The following is a 16231-nucleotide window of genomic DNA, read 5'->3' on the forward strand; positions in this document are numbered from 1 at the left end:
CGCCAGGCCCAGTGCACTGACAAACGGCCGCACACCTACAAGGCCGAAAGCAAGTAGACATACAAGGGCTCAAAACCTGATCCAAACAGAATAAAGAATTAGACTGAGTGTTTACAATAAAACAAAACAACTAATTCAATCAAAACTTAGGCCCACACAAAAAAAATGGTACGTATTACAAGCCCTACTCCTGATCTGAAAGGGAAAGAAAACAACTTAATGAGCTTGGGAGCCCAGTAAGCAACCACTAAAAATATTGAGATCACAAAAATGTTCAATAGTTTCTAAAAGTGTACAAAATGTAACAAAGCGAAATAAATATCAAAGTGAAATGCAGAAATCAGAATTAGATCATAACAGATTTAGTTTACCAAAATAACAAGCATATATGTCCCCCAAACAACTAAAGCCAAAACAAAATATCATAGCTCATTTATTTAAACTCGGTGACCCGAGTCAGATTTCAGAACTCATAGGTTTACCCGCGGTGACCCGAGCCAGAATATCAGAAGCCGTTATTCTTCACCGACGGAACGGTGCGAAACTGTAGTTTCTATGTCAGAAGTACATGTCGACACGGTTAGTGTTTAACCCCCAGTGACAGGGTTATTGCACAGTTAATTGGGGACTACGAATTTCTATAACAAAATATGTTGGGTCCAAAATCATTGTCCACACAAAAATACTGGTGATCCCATTTTTCTTACAAAAATTAAACCAATTATATCAACAATAACACACTTAACAAAACAATAAATAAATAGCCAAAGTTAATATATATATATACACACACACATATACATACAAATAACTTGGAATTCAAAAGAAATAACCTACTGAAACATAATATATAGAATTTACCCAATACTGAATCATCAAACAATCTAGGAATTTTTCACATTTTTAAACAAATTCAAAAAAAAATAGAATAATACTGAGAATTAAACAAAAATAAGTCTGAAATCAATGTTAGAAAAAAATAATAATTTACTAATAAGATAGCCAAGTGACCAAATAATAGAAGAAATAATTTAACAAAAACAATTTAACAAGTGTCACAAATACATCATATATTAATATTTATAGGTGGTTTACTTACTTGTCAATCGCTCAAAAACCCCCAAAATCCTACGATATTTCTTCGATTGAACCTCACAACGTAAGAGACAAAACCCTACGGAGAGACTTATCCCCGTCCTCGCCGCCGGCACCACACACCAAATCAAAAGAAAAAGAGGAGAAAAGGGGAAAAAAAAAAACTAGATCTCTCCTTCTTCCTTGATCCAAACAAAGATCCATAACGAGAGAAACAAAGAGGCGGTGGCTAGGGTTTTGAAACCTAAATAAAAAAATAAAAAAAAATTATGTAACTGCCATCCATGCATAATTAATAAAATAATTAAAAAATTTGTGGGGCCCACATTGAAGATGCTGTTTGATCTCATCCACACTGTTAGTTTGGCGCTGTTGATAAAGTTCCTTATGCTGTGTTCCTTATAATTTATCTGCATATAAAAAGGCATGGTCCCCATGAAAGTTTTGCCTTCTTGTGTTATCATGAAATGTCTACATATCTTGGCCATGTGTTCAAGCAATGATTCGTCTTCAAAAATTATATTAAATCCTGCACGTTTGGCATGTCTGTTCGGAAGTCTAGAGATAAGAGAGAAGGGCCCAACTCCCTCAATAATTAATTAACTTTTATTATGAATGTCGCATTAATTATATAATTAATAGTAAAGGTGAAGATATTTTTCACACTAAAACAACTCGTTTTAACTTTTAAGTGGTTATTAGCATTAAAAATAAATTTTTTGTGTGATGTACTCACTTATTGCTTTTTTCAAAAAAACAAAATTCTCAATCATATAAAATTAATTTGTTTTAAAAAATCAAAAATATAGTGGATGGTAATGAAATGGTGTTAAATTTATATATATATATATATATATATATATATATATATATATATATATATATATATATATATATATATATATATATATATATTCTTTGTGTGTGTAGGTTTTTTATTTTTATTTTTTCAAAATATCCTATTTTTTCTTTAGGATTCTTTAATTTTATTTTATTAATTTTTTTTACAAATTAATACCTATCATCTAAAACATAATAATTTTTTAAAAGGTATTTATAAAAATTTATTATTTTATCTATTGATATTTTATAAATAATTTTATATAGTAATTTTTTTTCAAAAATCTATGCTTTAGTTTTTTTACAAATTAGTTTATATAATATATAAAATTATATTTTTGACAAAAAATTTGTCAAAAATTATTGTTTGACATCTAATTTTTATAAACTAAACTATAAATTAACATATAAATAAATTTAAAAAATTATAAAATTTTATTAATCAATTTTTTTATTTTGCAATTCACTCCTACCTTATAATTTCGGTCTCCCCCCACTAGACTACTCGTTTGACCATCATATTAATTTATATATATATATATATATATATATAAAATTAAAAAAACAATATCTAACATACTAATTAAAATTAACATTTCCTCAAAATAAATAAATAAATAAGATTAACAATTTAACATAATATATTAATGATAAGTATTTTTAGGATAAAGATTTAAATCTAATTTAAAATCAATATTAAAGTTAATCTAAATTAATGTTTTATAGCTAAATTTAAATTTTAACTTTTGCTTTAGGTCCATTTTTTTCTACAATTAATTTTTACCAATATAATAAGCCAAAACATAATTATTTTGTCATCCCTGCAATTATATTGGTTTCCTTTTTTCCCAATTTCCCACCTCTTAATCTTATTAATTTATTAATCTTGTGCCGACTTGAAGAATACCAACAAAAGCTTTTATTTTGAGTGTTCTGACTAAACAACAAGACATGTTTACAGTGGGCCGAGCCTGATATGGCCCACCTCAAGTCCGTGATGGACGGTGGCACTTTCTTTTTTTAATCTCTGGAAAAATAAATAAATGAAATGATTAGCTTTAAATATATACCAGTGTAGAGACCCGCGTTTACGCCACGGGTAAAATTGAGCAGTGACAATAATATGGTTTTTTGTCTTTTATTTATCATTTTTTGACTATTATTATTTATTGAAGTCAAACAAAAATTTATGTCAATGAATTACATGAAAAGTGTCATAAGTAATTGAAAATAAATAGTAATTCATGTAAAAAAAATATTTCAATATAAAAAAGATCCTAATAATATCTAAGAGTATATATTATGTAAATTTTTACTTATTATCTTTTAAAAGCAAAAAATAGTTAGTATAAAATTTACTTGTTTTCTAAAATGGTTGACATCATCTGGATCTCTCAATTCTTAGTTAAAATTCTCAGTTTTTAGTAATTTTTTTTTTGTGGCTTACAATGTATATATATGCATTCTATCATATTATAAGCTAACTAAGGATACACCATTTTATTTTGTCTTATTGGATGAATATGTGGAGAAGTAAAAAAATAAATCACTAGTGAAGTGATTTGCATTTAGTGAAATATACATATTAATATATTGAAACATTTTTTTTTATATTTTTTACATGTTAATTAAGTTAAGGTTTCATTGAATTTTTTATCAAAAGGATGGAGAGATGAAAGTTGATAACAAGGGGTTTCAGCAGAATCTCCACGAGATGAAGGATAATAACAAGGGGTTTTAACAGAGTCCACACGAAATGAGAGAGGTGAGAGATTAGTATCGTGAATTGATAATGGGTCGGATGCAGAATATGATGATGGAGCTAGAGGCTAAAATCCTTCAGCGCTCACAATTCACTCTGGACTCACAGCCAGTTAATGATTATCATGATATTGACCATCTAGATGAGTTGTAGTTTATTAGTTATTTGTTAGCGTGTCTCTTTTGTTAAACTTTGTTTTTGGATATTTATTTTCTATATGCATTAATAAAATCAATATTTGTTAGCTTTATTAGTTGGAAAATTTAATTTGTTATAATAGACATTGTATATATCAATTATATAAATAAATATAATATTTTATTTTATTTTGTTAATTAGGGTTTTAGCAACTGATTAGAAATATATTAATATGTTTTAAAAATATAATTATATATATATATATATATTTTTAATTTTAGCTACGAATTTGCATCGGAATATTTTTTTGTTTCTAATTAAAAAACAAATTTAAAACATCCCAGATCCATTTCAAATCCGTAAAGAAATAAATTCTGTTGCATAATTCAGTATTGATTTTGAGAAAGAATAATTTCCGTTACGATTTTCAAAATTTGGAAATGAAATTTATTCCGTTACAAATCCATTGTAAATTTCGGAAATGGAATGCTATTTTATTGGTAAAAAATTAACATTGAAAAATTCTGATTCTAATCCGTTGCTAAAGTGAGTTAGCAACGGATTAAAAACAGAAAATGATGTTTGTAAAATGCAATTCTCTTGTAGTGTTTTTTAAATATATTGATTGGCCACCACAGCAATAGCAGCTGTGGTTGAGGCATAATAATAAAAAAAATTTGTGTTTAAGGTGACTTCATCTTTTGATTTAAGTTTAAAAAATAGTTGAATATGATGGACGTTTTGAAATCTAAAAATATCAAATATTATTTAAGGGTTTCTTTGCCTGTGCACCCTTGAAATTTTGCCTAATTGTGTTTATACTCCTCAATAAAACTAAATGTCATAAATGTTAAAATTTGATTTGTTTAGATATACATACCCTTCTCCCAATACACTCTTAAATAATATTATAAAATAATAAAAATAAAAAATTTTAAATTCCCAAACTATCCTTACAATCTTAAATTTCTATAGGGTTATATATAAATAAATATTAACTTAAATTTTAGGATTTAGAGGTAACGAATAAATGAGTTCAACTTTTTAGGGATATATATACAAAAATATTAATTTAGTGATCATTAGAAATTTTTAGAGGTATATGGGCAAAGTTGTTTTGGTAATTTAATATGTAATAATATAATTCAATAATGCATATGAGGTACAAAGATATATAAGTAAATAAATTGAATTTTAATAGATATACATAGTATTTAGTTTTATTGAGGCTTTGCACATAATTAGGTGAATTTTCAAAAATATGCAGGCAAAAAAAATTTTATTAATATCATGTTTTTGTTTTGAAATATCATTTTATAACTGTTGAAAAAAATAATAGTTCTAGAGGTTGAACAAAAACAATAAATTAACTGCTGTTGTAAAAATGATAAAAATAATCACAACTTATTGGAAATGTTATTTGTAATACAGTACAACTTTTCATTGCAGATAGTAGGCTGTTTCAGTAAACTAAAGTAGTCAATGAAACTCCAACAGAAATTCCAAAGAGAAAAAACACAATTCTTCAATAAGCACAAAATTTTTTATTGAATTCAATTTGTTTATCTAACAATTTGCTGCTTAATCAGTTATTTTTCAGAGGATCATCAGAGAAAATACTGAAATTCAGATTCTCTCAAGCTCTAACAAATTCAAACATACACTCTCTACTGCTCAGTGGAAAGAAATTATTCAGATATATATTAGAAAGTTCCTACGAACATATCCAAAAGAGAGAGTGGACAGTAAGAACAATCCACTAAAAACTATCAGAAAAAGTTAAAAACAGATATTATTTTAAGCAAATTAAACAAGTTTTATGTTCACTGCTAGCAAAAAATTCATCAGAAAAACATCAATTTGATTGAATTTGATTGAAAGAGAAGAAGAGTAGGTGAAGGGCTAATGAAACCTGGTTTGTCCAAGGGAGTGGTGGGTGGGAATGGAAGAGAAGTGACAAAAGAAGGTTGTTGCAGCAAAAGATTGGCACAGGCCATGATCAGTGGAGAAATAATTGAAACCATATTCATGTCCATGTTTCTTCAGAATGAGGAAGATAGAGATAAGATGCCAAGCAAGTAATGTATTTGGTGGGGTCCTCAGTCTCTTGGTGTCCATGGTCAAAGTCAATGCTGGCAAAAGAAAATGCTAGAAAGAAACTCAAATGGATGGAAAACAAATAATCCATACACACTTGTTCACATGTGTGTAATTGTGGAGAATTAATCAATTTTTATTTTTATTTTTGACCAATCAGTTTCTTGGATCTGGCATTGGAGCCTTTTAAAGAATAGATTTATCCTGATGAGTATTTTTTTTTATACAAAAATTTTAATTCAATATTACTTATTGAAGCAACTGAACTATTATTTAGATTAATCACACGAACTTGGTCATTTAATTTTCACTATACCACTAAATTTATCATAAAATAATTTATTGGAATGAGTATTAGAGTTTTGGAAGTCTAGGATTTAAAAAAGATAAATAAATAAATCACTAATTTATTAAAAACAACCGTATAAACTAAGAAAATAACATGCCTAAGATTTTTTTTATGTATAATTGTTTTATATTTAAATAGTATAATAAAATTTTAGTTATAATTTACAAAGGAAGATTGTCGAATCACATAAATTCAATATCTTTTGTATCTATTTTGGTATGATTTTCTTTTCCCTTTTTATATTTCTAATTTTGTAGATACTACTCCCCACATGTCAAGGATTTGTAATTTTTTTATGCTACAATTAGATCAGTCATTAGGTGACATTTGTGGTGATGTATCTATATATCACCACATACTTCCAATTTTTTTTATTTGGCTTAAAATATTCAAATCATGCACCAACAGTCCATTTGTTTAAAATGAATCAAGAAACATGACTCAAATCACTAATTTTTATAATTATTTTCAAGACTCCTATGATTTGTGAAGAAAATAACTCTCATATTTCTCTAAAGAATAATATTAATATAAAATAATAATAATAAAAAAAAAGCAATCTCCGAAATTACATGATATATTTCTTTTCCATTGTATAAAAAATCTTGAAGCATCAAGTGTCACCATTTTTTTGGTAAATCCTTGCATTATTTGCAAGACTTGGATAGCCGAAGAAGTTACAAATGAAGTAAATGAAAAAAACTATGATGGCATGTTTTTTTCAACAATATTAGAACCTTCCCCTTTAACCTATAATTATAAATCAATATCAAACTTTAATTAGTAAAACAGTCCAAACATAACTTTGCTTTGGACTAGCAAATTTGATGAAGAACAAAAGAATTACAAAAATGTACCCCAAAGAAAAATTAAGCTTGGGAATACAAAGGTTAATAAGCATAAAATGATTGATCCAAAACAGTTTATAAAATCCACCATTGATGGAAACAAAACTATGATAAATGTATTGATACCGAAAATGATAAATCGAAGAATAAATCGACAAACAAGATTGTCTTTGGAGAACATTTTTTCATCCAACCTCAATAATTCTGGGTCAAATGCTTCATGAATTGGTGCACAAAACATCTAAATTAATGCATAAAAAACAAAAAGTGAATAGTCCATTGTTGAACATAACTCAAGTCACTAATTTTTACAAATTTTTTCCCATACTCTTTTGCATTTGTAAAGGAAATACTCTAGTATTCGTCTAAAAAATCATATTAACATAAAATAACATCTCCAACATGATTTATTTTCTTACTATTGTATAAGAAATCTTCAAGCATCAAGTGTCAGCAAAAAAGTAGTAAATCCTCGCATTATTTACGATTATTCGAATAGCTGAAGCGGTTGTTATAATTGAAAGAAAAGAGAAAACTATGATATTGATCCAATGCCATGCCTTTTCAACTCCATTGGAACTTTTTCCTTTAACCTGTAATTACAAATCATGATCAAGCTTAGTGCAAACATAACTTTAATTTAAGCTCTTGCAAACTTGATGAAGAACAAAGAGTTAAGAAAATGTACCTTGAGAAAAATCATACTTGGGAATACAAAGGTTAGTGGGAATAGAGTGAATGATCCAAAAAGGTTTACAAAGTCCCCCATAAATGGAAACAAGGCTGTGATAAATGTATTGATACCAAAAATGATAGATCTGAGAATAAATCGACGAAGAAAGTTGTTTTTGGAGAACATTTTCTCATCCAATCTCAAGTATTTTGTGTCGAGGGCTTCATGAATTGGTGCACAGAACATCTAAATTCATGCATAAAAAATGAAAAATCACTAGTTTATTACTGATGATTAATAAATAGATAAACATATCACTTTGAGATTAGTGAACTATACATGATTAGTATATAGATTTTTGTTCATATACTTGAAATCTTTTGATTTTTTTCATAAGTATATAAAACTCCCTAACATCATTGTTAGTTTTCAAATATATATATATATATATATATATTTTGAGTCCTTAACAAATAATTAAACATATGTTATCTTTAAGTAAAGTTATGAAATATATGCATTAAACTCAAGTTAACATTAAGATTAAAAAGATATGTTTTCAAGAGAAAAAGAAAGAGAATCAAATTGAAAAAGTAAAGAAGTTCAATGATACAATAAATATTTAGATAAAAGTCTAACAAAAACAAAGAAAGCAAAAAAAATTAAAAAAAAAAATAGCAACAGTTTTTTAGAATAAATCACCTCTTTTTAATCCATTTAGTCATGCACATTAGTGAAAATACCAAATAGCCGTATACAATTACAAAAAGCTAGGGGATTTTTTTTTCATAAAATTGAAATTTTTTAAGGAGGTATATGTTTAAAAAAAAGAACAGTAAAATAAGAACTAAATAGCATTAAACTTACATGTTGAGAAACAATGCTTTGTAGAAAAGCAAAAGAGTTGATAAGCACTTTAGCCCATTTTGGTCCACTTAATTCACTTGGAATGTAGGCTGAAACTGATGAACCATATGCCCAATAACCAACAATACTCACACCATAATATATTGCTAGACCAATTGTGAATTGCATTATAAGTGCTTTTCTCATATTCACTACTGCTGGTTTTCTCAGTGTTGACTGCATAAACACCGACAAATAAATAAATTAGTTTAAAATCTTTTATTGGTTTAGAGATAACTTTATTATTAATTAAGTGAAGTGTGGGGTTCAAAAAGACAAAAAGGCAGCTTAAGATTGAGATATAACACATGATTAGTATTAGTTTATACCAAAATAAGGTGCTTTGATAAATTGAGTAAGAAATTAATTTATTTTAAAATAATGTCAGTTTAAGCATATATTGCACCTGAGCCTATATATATTTTTTTTGAATAGAACTAATTACAGAGTGTTATTTCTATATAAAACTAAAAAAAATCAAATTATTAATTATTAGGCCAAATCGATAAATAACTCTTCATGTACAAGATTATAGAAAAGTTTCTTTAACATCAAACAATTCTATTTAATTGAGTACGACTGTATGTATGATAGAATTTGATTTACACGGCATTAGGAATATCAATGAATTCAATTCTCACAATTACTACGTATACTCTCTTTTAGATTCTAGGTCTATTTCTAAGTTAAAAATTCATTTTATCTACTCCTCACGCACACCCTAACAAAAATAAATAAATAAATTATAAAAAGAATAAGCTAGTTAAAATACAAAATTTTGAGTATTTGACACTTATTTTTTTATTAAAAATTTTATTCTCCTTTCTATTCTAGCTTATTCCATAATAACAAGTCTTAATCCATATCAAAGGAGTTAAATTAGTTCAAATCAGGGGCAGAGCTAGGAGTGGGCGAAGGAGGACAATGGCCCCCCTACTTTTTAAAAAAAAAAAAATTATATATATATATAATGTATATATATGTATCAAATTAATGCATATAATATAAAAACCAATATTTTTAGAAAAAAATATTTGCGAAATTTCATTATTTGGCTTTTTAATATTTTACAAATTGATTTATATAGGTTTTTTTTTTAACAAAAGTCTATTATTTGATGAGTTGTTTTTTTTATATAAATTAGTATATATAGTCTAAAAATATTATAGTTTTATACAAACATATTTATAAAATTTTATTGTTTAGCCTTTTGACATTTAATAAATTAGTTATATAGCAACAATTTTTTTTTGTAAAATTTATTGTTTGACAACTTGATTTCCTAAAAATAATATATAAATGCTATTTTAAAAAATAAAATTTTATCAAAATATTTATAAAAAAATATTTGCCTCATTCATTTTTTTTGCTTGTCCTCTAAAAAGTTTTTTTAGCTCTTTTTAAAATTTCTTTAAGGAACTAGCTTTTATTTTTTGTATCAAAATGGTTATATTCTCTACTTAAGCATACTCATGATTTATCATTTTTTGAAATTTCTATATTTGCCACATTAAAATTTAAAAACAAATTAATTAATAACAATTCTAACCTGAATTTCAGGGAGGAGGCCAGAAGTGTTGCAAACTAGAATAGCAGCAATTGCACCAAATGCATTAAAAATTTTGTCCGTTTTACTTCCATGGATGTTGTAATCCTTCTCTCTTTCACTTCTTTTCCCTTCATAACAATGTTCATTTATCTTCTCAAATATTTAATAGCTATATAATTACACAACATGAACATCTAAATTTAAAGCATAAATAAAAATAAAGCTTTTTATTTTTATTTTTTTAAAAAAAGAAAGATAATGCATACCATCTTTGAGTAAGATTGCAAGGAGTGTGACTTCAAAAGTGATGGTGAAAATTGCAGAGGGTGCAAGCCAATTTCTCATGGCAGACATGGTTGGGACTAAGTAAGCAAATAAAAAGTACACAAATCCTGTTATCACAATGAACACTTGGAGCCTCATTGATGTGCTATTGAATTCTAAGTTTATTTCCTGCATTTGAAATTCAAATATCAACCTTAATGTAAAACATGCAAAAATGTTTTCCGGCTTTTAATTCTTCTTTAATATTTACAATGGGTTTATTTTATTTGTATCAAATCAATACTTTGAATGATTACTAATTGTTAATCAAAATCTTGAATACGAAAATTTTGGTGCAAATGGCGTTGGATTGATAATCTGTATGAATAATAATCTTAATTTAAAATTCGAAATATGGCTATTCTTTGAGTCAGTAAAATTTTTTTTAATACAAATAATTACATTGTATATCATTTTGACATAAGAATAAAAAAATATTATTGAAATATTTTTTTTAAAAAATGAAATAAAGGGGTAAATTTTTTTACTATATCACTAAACTTTGGTTTATTTTTCGACACTTTGATGACCGACTCAATTTGTATCAATTCGTTTACCTCAACTTTAATTTCGATTTCAACGAAGCATAAATGCGGATTTCAACTCCTAATCGATTACGTGGCTGCTTAAAAATCCGAACTAGTCCCTCCCATGACACACGTTATTAAGTCTCATTTGGAGTTCACGCTCATCGAAAACATAACTACATCATTCATTGGGGGCGAAACCCTTTAATTTTATTACCTATTGAAATAAAATTAAAGTCGAACTGATCAAATCGATGAAATCGATCGTCTGACTGATCAAAGTCAAAACGGTGCCCAAAGCTTTTGAATGACTTACTTAAAAATTTACCCGAAATAAAGAGAAAAAGAAGAAACCTTGAGTGCTTTTCCACCAAGAAGGATGAAGCCCATGTTTCCAAGAAGCAAGGTTAAGAACTGCAATATCCATGTTGTGTAATAAAGTCTCCTTCCTAAATTCAAAGCAAGATATGATTTATCAATATATATATATATATATAATTAAATGAATAATAAAATCTAATGAATTTTGGAATCATTTCTATGTAAATGAGAAACATTTTTTAAAACATATATAATTACATATCATTTTTAACAATACATATTAGTAAATATCTCATTGAATTTTCCCCCCAAACTATTAGTTTCTTATAAATATTGTTTGATGTGATTGAGTATAACACCAGTTGATAAATAAATAAGTTAAAAAATAAAATAAAATGTGAACTATTTTATATAGAGAAAAATAGAAGAGATGAATACCAAAAACGTAGCCCATGAGGTCTCGATACCGAATAAAACGGCAATCATCGATGATGTGGAAGTCAGCAAGAAGCCAATTAGCATAGAAAGCGAAAGCTCCGACCATAATTAAGCAACTGATGCCCCAAGCCCAACCCAATGGAACCAACATGAGATTTGAGAAACTAAGTACATAGGCACAATTGAAGCTTGTCACAAGCATCACTCCAACTTGTTGCCATGAATCTTTTCATTGAGAGAAAAAGAGAAATAAAATAAAAATTATATGCATATAATGGAAGATTATTTTCCCACAAACAAAAATCAAAGTTTATTGATCCATTAATATTTCAAAACTAACAAGGATACCATATGCATATGAGCTATTTGCAATTTACTTCATCAATAAATGATACCAAAGCTCAAGTGATTATTGATTATACAAATACATGTTTTACGGATAATTTAAAAACACTCTTATTCGGTTTTTATTAATCTGAGATATTTATATAAAAAATATTTATTTAGTTTTATCTTAAGAGTAATGTTGCAGTTGATATGACTAACATACTTAACATTATCATGGTTCGACTCTAGCCACTTCAGTTGAAAAAACAAAAATAAATAAATCTATCTAATCTAACCGTCAAAGTGAACATTTTTCTAGAAGACAAATCAAAGAATAATCTTACTTTATGAGATCATGCATCACACACACATATATATATATGCTTTAAAAGTTAAAGATTTTTATATATAGTCTTTTTACTAAGTTATCACAAACTATTACATTAATTATTAAATTACTTTATATTAAAAAATTACCTCTCATTGAAATATTGACATTTTTATTCTATCCAATTTATTTTTAATTGTAATTTTTTTTAACAAATATGAATAAGCCACGCGACGCATCGTAGAAGATTCAGACCCTTAGTCTCTGTCGTCGAAGATTGTAAAAAATATAATCAATATATTTTCAAGATATAAATGTATCTCATAAAAAATTATGTTTCAAAATACAAAAAAAAAATGTAAAAGGAACAAAAAAATATATATAATCAGCACAAATTAATTATATATGAAATTTCAAAATTTTTAATGCATATATACATTTACAATTTATTCATTCATTATTTATTATTATTATTATTTATAATAATATCTACTCCTACTTAATTAGACAAACAACAGTATACATCCAAAAAATTTTAAAATTTCATGAGCAAGCACTAAACAAGAAGTTCTATGGGTGTACATGTATATAAATTTCAGGTTTCAAAGGGCATTTATGTAAAACCGCTCATGTATAATCATACTATTCTCCTGCTACTACTACCTCTGGTAGTTGAGCTACTTTAATGCAAAAAGAAAATGCAGCCACTCACTCATCACATCTTTTTCTCCCTCTCAAATCATCACGCCTTTCTATTTGAAGATATATTATATCATATTAAATTATATTATATAATATTCTAGGATAGAAATTAATGCTGACAGTCATATATACTACAAATATTCATTTTTACAATAATTTAAAAATAATATCTGTTTTATTAGTTTTAATCTTTATTTTGCAGGAATTAAAACAAGTAGTGAAGTGAGACATGGGAAATTTCAATGTGTAATTAATGAATTCTTCAAAAGCATTTGAATGTGTCTAGACTCTAGATTGAGAAATATTGAAAGAAATGACAGTAAAAGCTCAAGAAAATGGAAAAGATGAAATGAAATCAATTTTTTTTAGAGAGAAATCAACTATAAAAGAAAAGGAAAGAAGAAAAATAACAGCACAAACAACTATAAAAAATTAAATTAAAGAAGAAGAAGAAGAAGAAAAAGAAGAGAAGAAGAAGACCTTTATCAACAGCATGAGCAGAAGGCTTGACATAATCATGGTTCACTTTCTTTGAATCAATGTTTAGTGCTTCCACTTTCTCTGGCTTCTCTATGTCCTCTCCCATCTCTCTTTTCCTCTATGTCCTCTTTCTCTTTCTCTATGTGGTTCAATTTGCTATACTTAAAGAACATATATATATATATATATATATATGTACCACTTAAACTTTTTTTCAACAAATATCTTGTAAAGTCAATCATTGGATAACCCAATAGTATGACACCAAATATAAGTGGGAGGTCATGGGTTCAAATCCCTCTCTCGACAGATCTGCTCATCGCGATTGCTCATATACTCGCTCTGTCCGGGATTTTTTATATTATTCTCATCATCGCTGATATATCGTGACATCCTGCTCCAGGATTGCTTTGGTATTGCTTTATATTTATATAAAAACGATGTCTTGTCCTATTATTCAAAAACAAATATCTTGTAAATTCTAAATTTCACATTAGCTGGCCTTTAATGTTTTGAATTAATTCTTTGAATTATTAGATATGGCCTGGTTTTGAATGCATAATTAATAAGTATTTGATTTTGAAAAAGTAATTTTAAGTGGTTGTGGATTTTTCCTTTTTGGTTTGTTTTTTTTATTATTTATTTATTTTTTACAACGATAATAAATCATCTTTATACAATTTTTTTTTTATTTTGTCTCAACTATACTCACTTTTTTAACTGTAAATGCTAGATTATTGTAATAATTTTTGAATGTTTCTTCATCACTCCTTGTTCAATTAATGTATATTTTTTTATAAAAATATAAAAAAATTTAAAACCATCTTACTATAAACATAACAAATACGATTAAATTCATAAAAAAAAAAATGGTTTAAAAATTATGTAAAATATAAAATATTTCCCAACTACCTCTTGGCTTATTGATTCCAAATTCCTTACATATAAACGAAGAAGACCGACAATAGAATCCCTGTCACACATGGTAAGAATATATAGTATATCATTTATGTTTCGAAACACAAGTGATTTTGATTTGTCCCCATTCCATCATTATCAATATATATATATATTAAGTACATTCTTGGTAAATATTGATGTTAAGTTTCAAATTATTGGAAAACAAATGAATCATGCGTATACGAGTAAACTAGTGCATCCTTATGGTGTGTTTTCTCTTTATAAGCATATCAATGGCATGGTCCCCATCAAAGTTTTGCCTTCTTGTGTTATTATGAAATGTATACATATCTTGGCCATGAGTTCAGGCAAATGATTCGTCTTCAAAACTTTAATATTAAACTCTGCACGTTTTGGATTGTTGTTCAAAAGTCCAGAGAGAAGGCCCCAACTCCCTCAATAATTAATTAACTTTTATTACGAATGTCGTATTAATTACATAATTATTAATTATTAGCAGAGGTGAAGCTACACCCCACTGTTAGATAAAATTAATTTGTTTGAAAAATCTCGAACCACCATTTTTTTTATAATATCACAATAAAAATATCATACACAAGAATTTAGTATCAATAGACTAAAAGTCTTTGGTTTAACTCTATACAATTTTGACTTTCATGCTAATATATATATATATATATATAATATAATATAGAAATAAACTAAAATCTAAAATACTCATTAAAATTAACATAATATTTTGAAAATAAGTATTTAGCACAGTATTTTAATTGTAAAGATTTAAATCTAATTAAAAATCAATATTAAAGTTAATCTAAATTAATATTTTAAAGTTAAATTTAAAATTTTTGTAATTTTGTTTTCCTATAATTAATGTTTAAAACAAAAGTGCCTGGAATCTGTGCAATAATCTTTCAACATCCATAATCAGGGAGTTACCCAGAACTTTTCATTTGAACAAATCCATAGCTATCTTCACTGATGCTTCGTGGTTTTGGAATCCCAAGTTGCGGGCCTGGGGTTTATAATCATATCTAATTTGAACTGCATTTTGCTTGCAGGTGCCAATGTTGTTGTCGCCTCCTCCCCCATCATGGCCAAGTTCGCTGCCATCAACCTTACTCTGCAGCTTTGTACAACGAATGGATGGCTTCCTTCTTCCCTCTATTGTGACTGTGCTGGTGTTGCTCAGCTTCTCAAGAATTTCAACATTTGTACTGCTTGACATATCAAAGAGGAATACCTCATGCTTAAGAAGAATCTGGGCTCCTTCCCCCATCTTTTCATCGAAACTATTCCTAGGGAGGATAATGAAATTGCGGATGCGTTGGCAAACTTCGGCAGAACTAGCACTCATCTCTCATTATTCTTTCAAGGGCTCGATCGTCCCCACTGGCTTGAAGACTTGTGCGCTAGAAGACATTTTTCTTTTTAGTTTTGGTTTTGAGCTTTGCTCGGTTGCTCCTTCTTCCAAAAGAATATATATTTGAAATTTGAAAACCTTTTTGTAATATAAACATCATCACTAAGATAAAAACGGCAACAAATAATTTAAACATTTTGTCATCCCTGCAATAGTAATGGTTTCCTATTATTTCCACCTCTA

At 27.2% G+C, this 16231-nt stretch overlaps 1 protein-coding gene across 3 annotated transcripts; it reads right to left on the reverse strand.

The window, feature by feature from the left end:
- Window positions 1-7519: 7519 nt before the first annotated feature.
- On the reverse strand, window positions 7520-13839 carry LOC120275180 (proline transporter 2-like). Of its 3 annotated transcripts, XM_039281700.1 has the most exons (8): window positions 13705-13839; window positions 11868-12092; window positions 11463-11557; window positions 10524-10710; window positions 10258-10385; window positions 8670-8885; window positions 7818-8048; window positions 7520-7722 (listed from the first exon to the last, which is right to left on the reverse strand). In XM_039281700.1, exons 1-8 carry the CDS (start codon window positions 13808-13810, stop codon window positions 7573-7575), a joined length of 1338 nt encoding a protein of 445 aa, XP_039137634.1. In that variant the 5' UTR covers window positions 13811-13839; the 3' UTR covers window positions 7520-7572. The 3 variants fall into 3 exon arrangements, with proteins under 3 accessions (XP_039137634.1, XP_039137635.1, XP_039137636.1); XM_039281701.1 differs by lacking the exon at window positions 11868-12092; XM_039281702.1 differs by lacking the exon at window positions 7818-8048.
- Window positions 13840-16231: the final 2392 nt, after the last annotated feature.

The sequence above is a fragment of the Dioscorea cayenensis genome, chromosome 14 (assembly GCF_009730915.1).
Source record: "Dioscorea cayenensis subsp. rotundata cultivar TDr96_F1 chromosome 14, TDr96_F1_v2_PseudoChromosome.rev07_lg8_w22 25.fasta, whole genome shotgun sequence".
In the NCBI taxonomy this organism is placed as follows: domain Eukaryota; kingdom Viridiplantae; phylum Streptophyta; class Magnoliopsida; order Dioscoreales; family Dioscoreaceae; genus Dioscorea; species Dioscorea cayenensis.